This window comes from Egretta garzetta, unplaced genomic scaffold, assembly GCF_000687185.1.
Source record: "Egretta garzetta isolate BGI_Z169 unplaced genomic scaffold, ASM68718v1 scaffold287, whole genome shotgun sequence".
Taxonomy (NCBI): Eukaryota; Metazoa; Chordata; class Aves; order Pelecaniformes; family Ardeidae; genus Egretta; species Egretta garzetta.
Window position 1 is genome coordinate 10517997 of NW_009260435.1, and position 17739 is coordinate 10535735.

The 17739-nt window shown below is 40.7% G+C and overlaps 1 protein-coding gene across 2 annotated transcripts in view; it reads left to right on the forward strand.

The window, feature by feature from the left end:
* Positions 1–13566, forward strand: part of LOC104130903 (tropomodulin-2) — a 22961-nt gene extending 9395 nt beyond the window's left edge. The window contains exons 3-9 of one of the 2 annotated variants that reach the window (XM_009644001.2): positions 4530–4652; positions 6865–6951; positions 9667–9797; positions 10423–10530; positions 10799–10942; positions 11271–11415; positions 13532–13566. In XM_009644001.2, the coding sequence (XP_009642296.1) occupies positions 4530–4652; positions 6865–6951; positions 9667–9797; positions 10423–10530; positions 10799–10942; positions 11271–11415; positions 13532–13566 (773 nt within the window). The remainder of the gene's footprint in view (positions 1–4529; positions 4653–6864; positions 6952–9666; positions 9798–10422; positions 10531–10798; positions 10943–11270; positions 11416–13531) is intronic. The other variant, XM_009644002.2, reaches the window with a different exon arrangement.
* The last annotated feature ends 4173 nt before the right edge of the window (positions 13567–17739 follow it).

Sequence of the window (17739 nt, forward strand, 5' to 3'; positions counted from 1 at the left end):
GAAAGAAAGTACATTACTGTTTTATAATTAGGGCAGAAAATGCATTTCTATTATAAAATTAAGTATCCTTAATAAAACTGATTTTAAATTGAAGGACATTTTTACAACTAGTGTAAATGGGCTTATTTCCTATTTCTCTGTGCTTTGTTGAGTTTTGGCTTGTACAGTTTTGGCTTGCACAAGGTGGGAATAAATACTAAGTATTTATACTAAATAAAAACGGTGGCAATTTATATTTATTCACAAAAAGTCTAATGACATAAGAAGGAAGGCAGAGAGAAGACATAGCAGAAATGATGTTCCAAATGCTGTAAACTATAAATGAAGATGAAGTCCTCAAAGTGTTTTTTAGATTGGACACACTAGTAAAATCCTACCAACTATGCCATTCAGATTCCCTTTTACCCTCCTTATCTAACAATAAACAAACAAACTCACTTTGGGGAAATAGACTTGAAGTAGTTCGCTGCTCAGTTAATACATTTTCCTGTAGTTGTGCATATGTGGTTATGTAGTTAACTAATATCGAGCAAGGAGATGGAGGGAGGGATATGTCCCATTTCCCTGCTTTACTTTGGCATTGCTTTAATGGGGCGTTTGCATAATGCAGGAAATCAGAGCTTGCTGAAACTAAGCAGCAAAATTACCTCTATGGTTTCATGACTGTACCCAGTGTATTTCTTTTTTTTATAGAATTTGTTTTCCTTTTATCTCACTCTGTATTTCTGTGTCTCTCTGTAGTCCTTTTTACTGAATCCTTCTCTCTGGTTTTCAATGGGTTTTTTCCTCAAGCCTCTTTTGAGTAAAACATGAACCATATCGTATTTCAGTTTGAACAGAAGTTTTGCAGTGTGTGAAAAGGAATAGGTCTGCTGTTAGACTGAGCCAGGACAAATCTCTACTCGCTGCACTCACAGGCAGAAAGTCCCCTGGGTTATAATAAGCCGCCTCAGTTGTCATCCAGGTCACCCCAGGCACTTATCCCAGTTTGATGGAAAGAAGGGGAGAATTGCATTGATTTACACTTAAAATTTAATGTTGAAAAAAAGCACTTTGAATTCCAGACATTTTGGGTTTCTGTGCATATGTAAAAATAAAATGATATTTTAATGCTTACTGTTTTTTTTACCGGAATTGAATTTTTGTTTTGCAGTTAAACACAAGAACATATTATTTTTGTACATAAATGTGGTTGTCTTTGTGTTGTTAACACTGATGTAGCTCAAGTATGTTATGTATAAACATAAATTTTGTCACTGTGTTTTCATTGGTACAAAAGTAAGCTATTCCTATTAAGACAGAACATTAGCATATTCTGGAGGCAAAATGTGACACAGCCAACAATAATTATACCATATGGAATGTTATAATGAAGTACCTTCTAAAATATAGGGTGAATATAAAGAGCACCAAGAGCAGCAGCCTTTCTTCATAAATCTCACTTTAAAATAATAAAACGCCACTATTCTTCCAAGGCTTCTTCCAAATAATAAATTTTAAATTTAAGCTGGACCACTGAAACAAGCAAGCCACAATCCATATTTTATTTTGTCAGTGAACTCCCTGATGGCACTGTATGATGAATTTACAATGTACAGATGTAGGACTAGGAGAGACCTCCTAAATCTTTAAACTCTGTCCTTAAAATAATGAAGGAGCACTGTTTGACAGCCGTCTATAAACACAGACACACAGTTTTGCTGTTGGTGGGCGGGTAATGAATTCCTAATAACATGCTAAATGCATAAGCTCTTCTAACCTTTATCTGTTTTGCTACAGCATCTCTTCACAGTGGGATAATGCAAAAGAATGCTCTTATCTAGATAGCAGAAAAAAGAATATTTTTAAAACACCACTGGACGCCAGCAAGGCCCACATATATTAAAGATATATATTACCATCTTTGACGTGACCTTGCCCTCTTAAATATTTCATATAACCAGCAATAGAATTTTTTTCTAAAACATTTGCCAAGAATGCTTTAAATGAAACTATCATTGGGAGTCATATACACATCTAAAAAGATTTGGGCTTCCATCCAAGAATTACATATGCCTGAAACAAATGCTTAAAAATTGTATTGCTATATATATGAACTGTGTAGAAAAAGTACGAGCCTGTACTGGTTTCCATTACCCCTGGATTTCTGGCTGCACAAGATACTTGGCTTGCCCACATCCAAACTCCATGGAGAAGGACCAACTGTAATACATCGTGTCCAGTTTACACAAGACTCGAGGTCCTGTGTCCCCTTAGAATGTTATGTGTGGAAGTACAGGCTTCCGTCAGTGTTTGTTAACAAGGCGGCTGGGTTTGGGTCTGTGGAGAATAACTTCTCGCCTGATGGGGGTGTTTCATGCAAGCCATGGCTCTGTGGAGTATGGCTGTTAGGGGACAGTATTATCAATCAGGATAAAGATAAGTCGGATTCCCTCAAGCTCTCAAACGACCTACTGATTACTTGAAACTCATGTGGAACCACCAGTGATCTGATAGGAAAATATTTTACAGACAGTACTCCTCACTATTGGTTTTTTTTTTTACTCACATGCTCTGATTCATTTTTGTCTTCTAGCTTCCAAGGTAGCCATGAATTTTTTTTCCTTATGTGTTATCCTTACCAGTCAAGCTGGCATCAAAGTTAAGTCTTGGTCACTGGTGTCTGGAAGCTGCCATCCAACACTTGAGATTAGGTGGTAGTATAGAGAGAGCCTGAAATCTTAGCACCCGGGCCATTATGAAATCTGGAGAGCATGACTAATCTATCTTCACAGAGTACTTCTCACCCCAGATTTCCACCTGACTTTTGTTTGATGTTGCAGGGATGGCTGTCTCTCATTCATATCACCCAGTGCATATGGAAAGTTAAAACGATTCTTACCTTTGGCCCACAAAGGCTTTTATCTTCTGGAAGCCTCCTCTTAAAAAAATTATTTAAAGTATTGCATGAAAAATTAATGATAATATGATACTGCTTTGTCTTTTTACATGACCTTCTGTTCAGTTTTGTACTCAGAAATTATTTCACCTTGGTACAAATATCTCTAAGGTAAATAATTAGAATCCTGGGTCAGTAAACCTTGCCAGAGTTTCAGAATTTCCATTACATTCTTTTTTGTGAGCTTATTCAGTGACCTCAGTCATGGAAGCTGACAGTATAGAAATTGCTGTAGACAAACTTGTATGAAAGATAAATGAATTGGGTATTATCTATGTGAAAATTATACTTTGGACCATAATGGGGAAAAACTAAGCCACAGAAGGATGTCAGTGTTGAAAAAACAGAGGCAATGCATCTGCAATTCAACAGGAAATATCAGAACTGCATTTATTAATGGTAACAAAATAGTATCACTAATACAGTTAAAATTAAACCTCTGGCTTTCTGAACTGTCTCTAAAATAGTTATCCTTCAAGCATTACGTCTAGAGTGTGCAAAGCTGCACAAAAAGGCAATTTAAAGTTGACAGTGGGCCAAAGCCACCTGCATCCAAAGGTCATCACAGCTTCATTACAATAGGATTAACTAAAGCCTGCTTGAGAAGTAGTTGTTAGGGACAAAGTGGACAGTAGAATATGGGCATTCACAGAATGATCAGAGCAATGACACCGTCTAATGTCTTACTGACTGTATGGGTTTGGTCAGGAGAGCGTTGAGTGGGAGAAAGGCCCCAGCAGCACTGGCGACCGGAGTGCAGCCCTAGCTCTGATTCAAAGGGCCTCGCTCCAAGCATTTGCAGCTACATCATCGCACTACTGAGGTTAGCTCTAATGACGGGCTGAAGGAGTTATCAGACTTTTTGCATTGTTTCTGGATTTATCCAACAGTTTTCTCATTTCGGCAGAAAGGCCGATGAACTCAGTCTTGGGGCAATATCGCATGGAAACACGCACCTGCTAATCCCAGAGCAACAGCAGCATACAGAGAGGCAAATAGGTCAGGAGTCTTTCTTGGGGAACATGCGGTTCAGTTCAGACTGCACAGATGATCAAGACAAGGCTATTTATGTGAATGATCATCAGGAGACACAGAGGGGAAATACTGACAGAAAAGCTGGAATTTAAACTGAATTACTGGAAGAGAACAGGTTTGCTGAGTGTTCAGGGTCTTCTATGGAATTTGGTGAACTGCAAGGTTTTTGCAGTAGGATGGTTTTAACTGCTTCTGGTGCCTCATTTAAATATAAGGATGAAATTTCTGCAGGCTTTTTGTATAGACATGATTCTGCCTATTTAAGGTCACAGGAACGTCAGAAGAATCCCAGCTGTGACTGCTCCTGGGGATTTATTTTAGAAAATTTGCTTCCCCATTAACAATCACCAACACAGAGAAGAAGGCTGGACCTTTTATTTTTAGACTTTTATTAAGATCCTGGTGTGGAGAATAGCATCAAGTAAGAAAAACGAAAACATGCACTTGATAATATTTCCAAGCAGTTCCACTCTCACAGACCTATTGCCCCACTGCCAGGAGGTAGAGGAGCTGTTCCAATAATTCATTACTCACTCTGGCTTTTTTCTTCTTTTAGGAAAAATATTTATCCCTAAAGAAAAGCCCATAGAAACCCGTACAGAAGAGAAAGTGACCCTGGATCCAGAACTAGAAGAAGCCCTGGCCAGCGCTTCAGATACTGAGCTCTACGACCTTGCAGGTTAGATAATTTATAAGTATGATCCCCCTACATGTCCAGTTCTTCTCTCTAGACCAGGAGGCACCCAGGAGTGCCTCATGACCATCTCTCAAGTACCTGATGTTTCACTATACAGACAAGTGGCCACCCTGGGGGCCACGCATTGCCCATGAGGGCTTCAAGCATGACTCGATAGCTCCTGCACTTTAGACTGCTCTCATCTACTTATAATTGATGTGGCAGGCAAGGGGAGAAGATGAACCAGCTAACATGATTTGGGGAAAGGAAAGGTGGATGGTAGGCTGGGGTGTTTGTGTTGTAGTGGAGACTGTTGATCTTACCACATCCACATTGTAGCACACTATTGCTACCTCCTCTCAGCATTGACATCCCAAATGTCAGGATGAACTTTTTAGAGGATGCAATGGATGAAGATCCTGCATCCATGAGGAAATTTGGAATCTAACCCCTTGAATCAGAAAATTGGTTGCCAGGTGATAAGACCTGGATATCTTCACCACTTTTAATTATTTTCCTTTAATCCAGACTATAACCTCGTGTTCTAGGGTATGCACAAAGGAAATAATTTTGAAATATATTCTCTTGCATAAATGACATTTGGACCTAGGGTATAGCAAAGGCCATTCTGTAGTTCTTCAGCCACCTGTGACTTTCAAGCAGTCTGTATCATGGCTGTGTCATGTGCTTATGCTAGTAGAAGATCATGATCTGAATCCCTAATTTGGGAAGAAGCAAACCAGCCAAGGCTGGTGAGATAATGGGTCATCCTAAAAACCTGCTCAACCTAGTGTTGAGATCTTCCTACAGAACCACTGACATCTCCTGCTTCATCCACCCAGTTCAGAGCATATCCTATCCTTTCCCTGGGATCTCTGAGGTCTATGGTCTACCTTTTTGCGTCCTAGTTATGTAAAAGTTTTGGTGGGAGAATTGGAACTCTATCAACAGGTTTTTTTGTTTTCATTAGGAAAATGTAAATGAAATATTTCAGCATATTAATCTGAATTGGGGTTAGATCAACATTAAACTCAAAACTCTTGTAGCTACTATATTGTCCTATTGAAGGATGTGATCTTGCCATTATCTTCTGTAATTCTTGGCGACACCACCCATTTCTGGATGCATTAGTATTGGCTCTGACTGAAATGTGGGGTATCACAGGGTTTTAATGCAGCTGGCACTTCCCAGGAAGTCTGAAGTTCATGGAATGAAGTTCCATGTTTTGCTCAGTTCTGGTCAGTATCCAGCTATTCATGACAGAATTTGTAGGTATCGAAGTCTAATTAAAAAAAAAAAATAGCATGGCTACTGCCCAGGGTTCTGAAAATAGTCTCTAACAGCAACTAAAGTAATTTGCTTACAGAACAGAGTATTTTCTGTGAGAAAAAGCTGATGATAAAAGTAAAAATCTACATCAAGTTAATAACTTTTAATTAATGCATGATCCTATAAAGTCCAATTAGATAATTTGTGGGAGAAGTATCAGCAAACACAGCACAATTTATTCGCTGACACTATGGAACTTCATTTGCATGAAAGATAACTTTGCAGCTTCTTTCATGGAGTTTTGGTTTCTCTTGTCATTTCTCTCATAATAGTTTATATCCTCACTATCTATTTTAAAGTCCTGGAAAATATATATATTTTTTTTTTTCCTAGGCACATTAGCATCCATGTGCATCTGTAAGAAACCCCAGTGTGAATGCCCATTTAAGCAGCTAACCACACATGTACACTCAAACTCTTCTTGGATATGCCAATCAATACAACAAAGAGCAATAAGAGGTTTGGGTTGTATGTTAGGGAGTAGCACTGAAACAAGTTACCCAAAGAGATTATGGGATTTCCATCCCTGGACGTTCTCAGGATTCAGCTAGACAAAGCCACGGCTGACCTGGTTAATGTTGGCAACACTCCTGCTTGAGGGGGAGGCTGGACAAGATGACCCACAGCGGTTCCTTCCAGCTGGCATTTCTGTGATAGGCATACTGCATTGATTCACTTCTTCAAAAACCTATATTAAAAATGACTGTATCTCCAGTATTTAGACCACTAAAGACTTTCTGTACAAGCAAGCATGACTCAGAGAGTTAACATTTTGTAAAGGGTTTTTTGCTGGGGAACTAAACTAGAATTTGTAGCAGATACTTTTCTGCAGTCTTTTTTCCTGCTGTTAATGTTGTATCCTGTTGCTGGTATTTACACATTTTAGCTGTTCTTGGAGTGCACAACATGGTCAACAACCCAAAATTTGATGAAGGAGGAGCCCGCAGTAAAGATGGAAAAGGAACCGTGAGAAGTAAGCAAGCAGATTTCTCTCGTGGGCTACATGTCATCTTTAGGGACTTGTGCACCTGTAGGTTGGGTGTATTGGTCTAATTTAGTTTAATGCAACTGGGCCTTACCTTGATTGATCTAATTAATCATGAGGGAGAGGTCTTTAAAGTAAATATAATCTTAATATTCATTATCTATAATGACAACAGTACTATGCAAATAAATCATTCCTAAGGAGCTCTGTTTATTCCTAGAGAGCAATATCTGGCTCTGCAGAGGTGGTTGAGAGGATGGGAGTATTTAAGAAGCCAAGACAGATACATTTTTATTCCACTTCAGTTTAGGCAGTGGACAGAAAACATAGGGAGCTGTAGCTAAGAGGTGGCCGCATCCCAGGCCAGGCCATCTTGCCTCAAGTACCTACACTTACGCAACTGAAGAACGACTTGTAGCTTGTAACGGGGCTCAAATGGGGCAGAATCCCTGGCAGTCACATCTCTGACCAGAGTCACATCAAGCTGCGTTCACAGGGAGGGAAAGACCATGTGGATGTGCTCCTGCCCAGGCTACTCTCTCTGATCTACTACCTCCACGTTAGTCCTGTGGCAGCATGTTTAAACACTGGCTTTTATACAGCCCCTTAGGTACATGGGAAGTGCAGTCGTTCAGGAAATCCCCCAGCAGAAACAGCTGTAGTTACTAAAAACAAATCCAGAAATATTTGCACTAAATAAACAGACCTTTGGTGAATCAGATCTTAGCTCAACAACCAACAGGAGGCTGGATGGGGGGAGAAATGGGTACGTCTGAATTCCAAGTTTTTCTTGAGAGCTGCCAAGCCTCGATCCAGAGCTCATCACCTCCAAGCTCTGGGATACCAAATGGGCTAAACTTTGCTTTTTAAGACAAAGTTGAGGAATGCTCTTTTCTAGGGAAGCAGTACTAAAAAAATGTTTTCTTCTTGTAAGGCCATGAGAACAGCAGCTATCTTTACCAAGGACTTTTATTTCCATCCTTCTTTACTAAAGGGGAGGTGGGAAAGTAGACAGGACACTGTGTCACTTCATTTTTCTCAGGATTAAGACGGCTCTGCAAACCTCCCCAGTGGGGCCCTGTGCAAGCTGCCATCTATCTCATAACAGGCAACTGCCTGCATTACTAATCCACATAGATTTCAGATTATTTTTATTGTACTGAGTCAAAATGTCAGCTATGTGAGTAAGCTAAACTATGCTCCCATCACAGACTTAGGAACCAGAAAATCACCATCACATCACTTTATTCTTTGGTCCAAAAGCAATACCTTTCCTTAACCCAGTGAAATGCTTCAGCAGAAGTGGGAGACATCTCAGAAGTTGCCCATCATTGTGGCAAAACAGCACCATTATTAAAGAAACAAGATAAAACTTAGAGGAAGCAACAAAGAGTAGAAAGTGAAAAACACTGCTCACTCTAGACTGGGTATACTGTGATGTCTAACCTGAGGACAGGGTGCAAGTCTCTCCCCAGCTCGGCAGGGTGTTGCCACAAGCACAAAAAATGCTTTGCTGTTTTTTGTTTACTTCCCATCCTTGCCTTCAAGACAGGGTGAATTCTCTATATGCATTTTACCAGTAGTTTTCATTTTCCTACTCCCTTGGAAGGCTGGAGTGTTATTCAGTCATGTGACATCTCTCAGGGAATTGGAAAAAAAAAAAAGTTCAGGGTAAAAGGGAGCAGAGTGACACCCAGCTCAAGGTTCGTGTATGACTTCATCTCTACTAAGAGTATGAGTTCTAAAAAATGTTTTTCTTCTGGCCCATGATATGGCATGAACTTTGCCCATTGCACTGAACAGAAATGCGTAGTACACTAAGACTTGAGCACAAGTCTTCAAAATAACTCACTGTCTGCAACATCAAATAAAAGGGTTTAAACATACTTGTGGTCAGTAACGTATTCCTTTCCTGCCTCTAGTGGCTTGGGTGGTCAGGGCTTATAAATTAATCTCCAAAACTATACGCGTGGGAATTAGAAATATTAATTGTGTTCCACACTATGATTTTTATGCTTCTCTAAGAATATTTATAGCTCATAGCTGCCAGCATTAAAAACTGTATCTCTTCAGAGCACGAATACTCAAAAACTTCATAAATCTTGGTGCTGGCAGACAGACTTGCTTTTCATGCTTTGATAGCTTTATTACTTAGAAAATGCAGATGTTGCAAATTCACAAGAGCTAATTGAATTTATAGTGAGGCTGATAGCATCAGCCTAAAGAAGGAAACTGAGGGGCCTCCTGATCATGCTCCTTTATGTTCGCAAAGTCTATACGTAGGTGCAGGGACATTTTCTCACTAACGTAAGGGGCAAGTTCTGAGCACACCTTCCTTTACAGGTGTTAGACAAAGAACAAAGCAGCCCTTGCAGTATATTACATCCTATACAGTGGTCTTTAAAGCTGCTTTGGCTCAAATTAATTGTACTGGGACTTCTGCACATAAAGGAGGAATTTGCTTGTGAGGATACTGCCCAGTCGCTGTGACCACAGCCACCAGTGACATGCTTCTGGGTGCACAGAAGACGCAAAGGGCACGGGAGGGATAATGGGGCTAATTCTCCTATTTCCAAGTTCTATGGTTCATATAAAGCCTTTCTTGAATGCTACAGTACAAACCTAAATGGGAATCGAAAAGCCAGGCTGTTACTGATGATGCCTGTTCCTCACATCAACATTTCATGAGATCTTGTGTTGCAGATGTGGTGAAAGGTGAAAAGGTCAAGCCCATCTTTGAGGAGCCGCCTAATCCGACCAACGTGGAAGCAAGTTTACAGAGGATAAAAGCAAACGATCCTAGTCTCACAGAAATTAATCTCAACAACATAAAGGTAGATGCTGTGGTTTCATTTATGTCATCACAGGAGGGTTTATTCAAATATTTCCAAAGCCCTTGCCTTTTATCTTCAAATTTTGTCTCTCTATGGTTCAGGAAAAGCAGGACACACAGGGAAGGGGTGTGGAGGGAACTGTTGTAGAGGCTCCAAGATTGTCAATGCCTGATATTGAATTAGATGTCAGTTAAAAGCCCAAGGGGTGACTCCCTCTGGCTGCCTCTCTTTAGCAGATTGTAAAGCAAGATATCTCATGGGCACTATATAATCATCAGTGGCCAAATTCAATTAGCCCACACATGCAAATGGAGGAGGGGCTGGCATGCGAAGACTGAACAACCAGCAGCAAAATAGGAAAATAGTTCAGAGATTGGTCACGTGCTGGTGTTGGCCTGACCCAGTTAAACGCTGTGCTGACATCGCATCCTAGCGCAGGCCTCCACGGGTTTCTGAAAGCCACTATAAGCAGAAGATGCTTTGAACATTCTGACATACTCTTAAAAGCATCGGGAATGTTTAAATTGCATAGACTGTGGCTATTAGTCAGTTTAATAATAATTAAAATCACTGTCTAGCGATGTGACTGGCACTCCTAACTACTGGATTTATCTTCTTAATGCAGAATATTCCTATTCCAACACTGAAAGAATTTGCAAAAGCTTTGGAAAGCAACACACATGTGAAGACATTCAGCCTTGCAGCTACTCGAAGCAATGACCCTGTAGCTATTGTAAGTTTAAACACTCTTTGGAAAAAAATCACAACAATTTTAAAGTAGGTCTATATCTGCTCTAGGATGCAGTCTTCATTTTTCCTTGCAGAATTTCCCTGTAACTATGCAAAGCAGAAGTGTAATCTCTTCTGATCTACCTCTGTGTTCTTCTAAGCCTATTTGTGTTTTATTTCTTTGTAGGCACTAAGCCGCATTTTGCAGATTCTCTGTTATTCCCTGAAATTCTCAAGATGGTATCTCATATTCCCTCTTTCTTACCCCTCAGGCATTTGCAGATATGTTGAAAGTGAACAAAACACTGAAGAGTCTGAATGTAGAATCCAACTTCATCACTGGGACGGGTATTTTGGCACTAATTGATGCACTGAAAGAGAATGAATCCCTGACAGAGATTAAAATTGACAACCAGGTAAAGAGAGAGCGATGAGTGAGTCCACTTTTATTTCCCTTCTATATGGATTCCCAGAGGGTTCTCCTAGAGGGCTCTGGCAAATTCAAGGCAGCCTGTGTGGCTCAGTCATTCTGCAGCTCACATCCCATCCCCATGCAACCAAACAGTGGAAAACTTCTAAATAAAACTGGTCAAAGCCAAATATAAAACCCAGAGCAAGATCTCTAGGGACAGGATTCTCTTTGTAGTTTGCAGCACAGTACTGAAATATAACTACTTATTTCTCTCTCATATGAACACAAATATTTTCTTTTCTTTTGGGGACATTTCACCTCATCACCAACAGAGGCAGCAGCTGGGGACAGCTGTAGAGATGGAGATTGCCAAGATGCTGGAGGAGAACTCCAAGATTCTCAAGTTTGGATACCAGTTCACAAAGCAAGGTCCAAGAACCAGGGTAGCAGCAGCTATCACTAAAAACAATGATCTGGGTAAGATGCTACTAAATCTACTCTTTTGTTTATGTGAGCCAAGCCCTGACCTTCCTAGGCACAACCCTTCCCACCTGTACATAAGATTGAATTTTAACTCTACAACATTCAATCTGCTATATGTAAGGGGTGATGCATAGCTTCACGGACTCCAGAGTAGACAACAGCAAAGATCTTACTGTGATTAGGAACCACTACTTGTCTCCTTCTCCCATGTGCTCTGGGAAGGGGAGTTACTTCAGCCTTTTCCATGGGAGCACCCTGGATTTCCACCTGCCCTGTCAGCTGTTCTGGCCAGTAAGTAGAGAGCCAAACCCATCCAGTCCGTTCAGTGAACACTGAAGTCCTTGCTGCTTTGCCCTGCCCGTGACAGACCAAGCCTGCCTAACCAAAGGCACAAAAAAGACTTTCCCGCCTGCATGACCAAGTACAGGCAAAGACAATAAAGCTTTGCAAGTTTTACCTGAGCGTGACACGCTCTACCCTGTGTGCTCAATACACACATTAGGGAGGAGATGACTAGGCAGGAGTAGTTTATTTTGGTGGTGGGTTTTTTTTATTATTCTTACTGTAAACTCTGCATTATTAATCAATTCTACTTCAAAGTGGGGTGTCAAACCTGATGCCTTTTCTGGCTTCAGCTTGGGTTTCTCTCTGTGAGAACTAAGATAAAAGTGGAGCTAGAACCTACTTCTTTCATGCACACTTTTAGGTTTTTTTTCAGTTTTAGTTTTTAGCAGTACCTAAGTATTTCCATGATATACTATTGTTCCTGAAACTATTAGTGTCCCAGAATGGTATTTAAAACATCCACCAAAGAGAGACTTTTTTTCCCCCACTATTTAACCAATTGCCATTAGACATAGAACCTGTACCTAATCTTAATTTTGCTGTTTTCGTATTGTATGGCTTTGTTCCAGATTTAGTAGGGCAGAATACCTAAAATAAAACAAATGAAGCAACAAAACACTGAAAGCAGACACAAATGACTGATGCTATGCTGCAGGCTTTGGAATAATGCAGTTTGCCAAGAAAGCACTATGAAATAAACCTCCTGATAGCAAAGTAATAGGATGTTTGTAGTAATATATTGTTATCATTGACTTTCTGTAGCAACAAGCATTCATTCATCCAGTTTTACTGCTTTTGTTCTGTACTTCAGCAGTTCAGTATCAGAAACAGGACGTGACAGTTTGATGTAACACCAAATTTTGTATCACACGAACAGAACCTCACTAATCCTATCTGGCAAAGTCAGAGAAGACTCAATACATTTTTATTATGGTATGGTGTAGCAAATGCCTGCCCAACTAGACCTGGTCTATACCAGTTTTAATGTATCCTGAGTGCTGTAAATATTCACATGGGACTGCTTGTCTAATCTTGCCCACAACACAAAGGTCATCACTCTCTGCTTTGCTAAATGGCAACTTCAACTTACTTTGTTTCTAGTGAGAATCCAGAATTAATTAACATAGTATCTGATGGCTGATGTGATCAGAGCATGTGAAGTTTAAACAGGTACTGAAAGGTCCAATACGATGTTTTTTCCTTGTTGCCAGTACTCACTGCTATCAGTACTTAGGAGTACTTCAAATAATTTTCTAAGAGGACATGGTTGTTTCTTACCAAAGACACTTGTTCAATTAGAGAAGTTATTAATTTTTGATGCCTAATGCTTAAATAATCCAGAGCACTGCCATGCAGACTACAGCAGACCAGCATCAACTTAGTTGGAACAGAGTGGCTTTTAAAGAACAATAAAACTAACAAAAATCTAAATTGAGCCATTGGGAGGAGGCATTGGAAGTGGTGAATTCTCCATCATATAAAAGCTTTAGCTCAGAATATGATTTTTATATAAAATATATTGATAAAAATATTTGGCGAAATTCTACAGTCTGTGATACAGAAAAGTACAGTTTAGATGATACAATTATTTTGTTTAGCATTAAGATCTGTTAATTACAGTGCTTATGGACATAATCCTGCTGAGATTTTTAGAAGCTCCTTCCTTCTTATTCGTGTTACTGAGAAGGGAGTGTGTCAGTGAGAAGAGTCCTTAGGTTCTCAGGGAAGCCGTACTGACTGCTCTTTTCTTGTTTTATTGGTCTAGTTCGTAAAAAGCGGGTGGAAGGAGAGCGGCAGTAGCCATGCCACAGAGGATGCCAGGCAAGATTGGAGGCTGCCAACAACTGCAATCTCAGAGTGTTCACTGGTCAGAAGGGAAGGCACTGGAAAACCATTACAATGGGAGTTACTCATTTCTGTTAATGTCTCCTTTTAACCTTGAAAATGCAGCCTGTTCATTTTTCACAGTTAATTTAATTTTTATCAGAAAGATTCACAGTGGGTTTGATTTTAATGGAAAAAAATGTTTTGCGGTATCTGAAGCCAATACACAGAATCTTAACTGTGTTACTGAATATGACATAGTGACACTGACCCTTATTTTAGACAGTTTTTGATATGTTAAAATATGAACTTGTGTATGGATAAAGGGATTCTCTGCTGAAAATAGAAATTTTAGGGCCAAGTCCTGCAATGCCTTATGTTTGTGAATAATCCTTACTTATATGTGTATAGTGCTGCCGAATTGAATCCTGCAATGGGATGCTCCCAGGGGTAGAACTAGTAAGGCCAGTACAGGTTTGCAGGATCACACCCTTGAGCCTCTCTCCTGCAGCTGGAACCATGCTGGAACAGCACCCTTCTACCTTCTCGGGTCTCTGCCTGTCCAGGTCCAGGTGCAGGATCACGCCTAGATGTACAAACATTGTCAAAGCCTACTTGTTTACATAAGCTTCCGTTAGGTGGATCATTTCACAATGTTACACTGATATTTGTTATCCTTACTCCATGTTGTAAAGTAATATTAGTGCTGCCAATCCTATAGACTTCGAATGTTTTGGGTTTTCTTCTAGGCCAACATGTTTTTATTTGCTACTAGAATCCACAGTTTACAGCTATTAATCTTAATCTAAGCAAGTATTCTGAGCAATATTTGTTTTGTATTGAGACATGTGTTTGACTTTTTTAGTTCTGGTATTTATGTGCATTTGTTAGTATTATAGAACTGTTCTCAGGACCTTTTAGATGAAGATTAATTAAATAGTTAATCCAGGAGAGCAGCTGTGCTACCAGGAAAAAACATTAAGAGTAGTTGTACCAACTACATAACTTAGGCTCCAGTTCAGGTTTGTTCGTGTATCACAAGGCACTTAGGTATTCGCATCAGTGCTTAGCTGAATAAGGGCAGATTTAAGCATATGCACAAATGCTTTGCTAAATCAGGGCCTTAAGTCAAAAGCTGTATGTAATCTTAACCCAGTGGAAAACACTTGTGAAGCAGCAGCTAATCCCAGTGCTCAACAACATCAAAGTTTTAGTAAGAATTCAGTCTGATGTTTCATTTTGTGTATTTTTACAGTCTAAAACTATTCTCTACTGCTGTTTTATCACTGCCAACAGATGCCTCTGACTAGCAGCCAGAGGTTCATTTTGGTTACACGTATGCGTGCTGTAAGAGCTATGGGAGACTGGTTAGGTGCATCACACATACCGATGCTTCCGAAAAAGCTGCAGAAATGCACCTGGGGCTAGCCCTGCTACTTGGGAAACACTAGCCTCTCCTCTGAGAGCTCCCTGGGGACAAGAGGGCTGAAGCACTGCCACCTTCACCCAGGTAAAGGTCATGGTCACCACAGTGTAGCCCTGACCTGGGGGGAGAGCTGTGAGCCACTGGGCATCCAGGGATTAGAAACCCGGGGGGGCCCCAGGAGCAGTCGGTACATGTTTGTCATAGTCCCCTGAGTGACGTTTTCATGACCAGAGCTGGAGTGCAAGCTAACAGCATGAACCCTCCCTCTGTGCCTTCTATAATGGAAATGCGTAGGTCCAAGAATAACGTGCGCTTAAATCCCACTTAAAATAGTTTGCTGAAGTGGTCCGCTGAGCTGGGTCTAAAGTGCAGCATCCGCAGTTTACTTCCCTAGAGAGCTCCAAGTCTTTACAATTTCCACCTTTCCTTCCCTTCCTCAGAATCAGGCTGAAACCTTATGAAAAAAAAATGTGACACACAGGGGAGCCTTGCTGAGATTTTCCCTAGATCCATGCAAAATTTCCTGTGAAAAACTTTGATATCCCATTAAAAAAAAAAAAGAAGACAAGTTCTCTAACACAGTAATAACTCTGCATGGGCTTAAATAAACAGTCCTTAAAAAGCATGTGGATTACCAGGAGGATACTGGGCTTTGCAGCATCAAGTCTCATGGGTAGGAAGAATCTTCATCCCCAAAACCAAAAGATTGTTGTTGCTGACAAACTTCAGTGATTAGAATCATAGAATAGTTTGGGTTGAAAGATCACACTGCCCCTATTTTCTTCTTCTTTTCCTTTGATCCAACCAAGGGAATCCCTACTATCAATCTTTTTTTTTAATGCATTTTGAAGATTTTTTTTTAATTGGTTACTTTTTTGTTAAGGGTGGTATGTACATGTGTTTAAGGGAAATAAGTGCAATCCATTTTCAGTCTTAATTGCCACTTAAAGTGTTGGTATTTGCATGCAGCAGTTTTACAAGGATGGATTGGTCTGGCTGCTTCATGATGTCTGCAGCATGTCATCCTATATAGCTTTGCTCAGAGCCACACAAGTGGTTATATAGTCAGGTGGCTCCATCCACGTCAGCTACAGTTTGCATCATGGACCAAGGTACCTGGCTGGGGAAGGCCCTGCGGGCTCTTCATCCCTTCACCTGCCACGCTTTTGGCGCAGGCATGCTTCTGAAGGGAGGGTTCCTCAGGCACTCGAGGGTATCATCTCAAACACCAGCCCCACCATGCAGACAGCGCCTGAAGCTGTGCTCCCCATGGCGGGGACCTGGAAGGTCTGGCTCCTTTCAGCTTGCATGAGGAGAACTAATACCTGGCCATTTTCTCCAGGCAGCTGCTGCCAGCCCCTGCTGGGGGGCTCGGTGACCAGGGACATCTCAGTCCTGCCTCTTTTCTGTGTGCTCCACACAAGGGCTTCGTTGGCACCTGGCCTTGAGCATCACAAATCAAACACTGCAACAATATAAAGATCTCTTCAAAACAACAACAGCACACAGTGGTGATGCTTGGAGGCAGATTTTCGTATTAATATAGGATTATTTAGCTGGTTAAAAGTCTCTGCAACTAACATGAAGGGGGTCAGGATGTGACTAGTTATTTTAAATTCTACTTTCAAGCAGCATCTGACATACTCAATGCTGAATGGGGAACAGGGACAGAAGAGTCCTTTTTTCTTAAGCAAACTTTCAGGATTAACGTCTATTTTTGTACATTGCTTCTTGTGTTGACAGCTTCAGTTTGATTTGCATTTTTTATACAGTTTTTTCATGGAAAAGCTCAACTTTGTGTGTGTCCTAACATATATGTGAATCGTAGCGTGCACTAAGGACTGTATGTGTACATGTATAACTCTAGATGAAGATGTTATCTCTGGAACAAAAGTAATTGCATGTGCACAGTGTGGTGCATATTACTAAAGAGGAAGGGAATTACCACGCTATGTAACAGTGACTCCCCAGCATTGTGGCTTTTCTAAATAAATATTCATAAAGGATTTGGCTTTTGCAATTTCTTACAGTTTTGTGCCTTGAATCAAGCCTCCCTTGATGCTCTGAGATCAGGTTAAGCAGCTTTCTCAACTGTGGCTCTTGCAGCTTTCACTTGTCTGGATTATCTTCCAGGTTTTACCTTCTCTTCCCCCCACATTACATGCACTGGGCTGAAGCTTTGTGAAAGATGGTTGAGTGCTCAGAACCAAGATTGGGAGCAGAGAAACCTGGATTCTCCTCCCAAGTTTAACAGACCTCCCAGATCTAAAGCAAGTTCATCATACCCGTCCATACCTTGGCTTGCACGCTCTAACATCAACCTAATGCTTCCCTGCCTCCCAACTCAGTGAAAGCTTGTGAAACTCTGAGCTGCTTAGAGGAAGATGCAGCAAGAGATGCACTTTTCTCCAAAGGAAATAAATGGGAAACGAGAAACTCCCATTTTCAGAGTGTGACACTACCCGAGATCCTTTGGATCAGATTTCTGTGCTGCATCTAGACATCTAAAGCTGCACATGAAAACCCATGGTATTTTCAGGAGTGACTAGGTACCAGCTCTCACCACCTGTGATGTAAGTTTAGACACATAAAATACTGATTCCTGTCCTTAGACAGCTACATACATAAGAATCTGGCCCAGGTGCCCAATCCCCTTTTGGGAACTTACATGCTTTTGAAAATTATGCCCCATATCCCAAGACCAGATTGTATGACTAGCACTC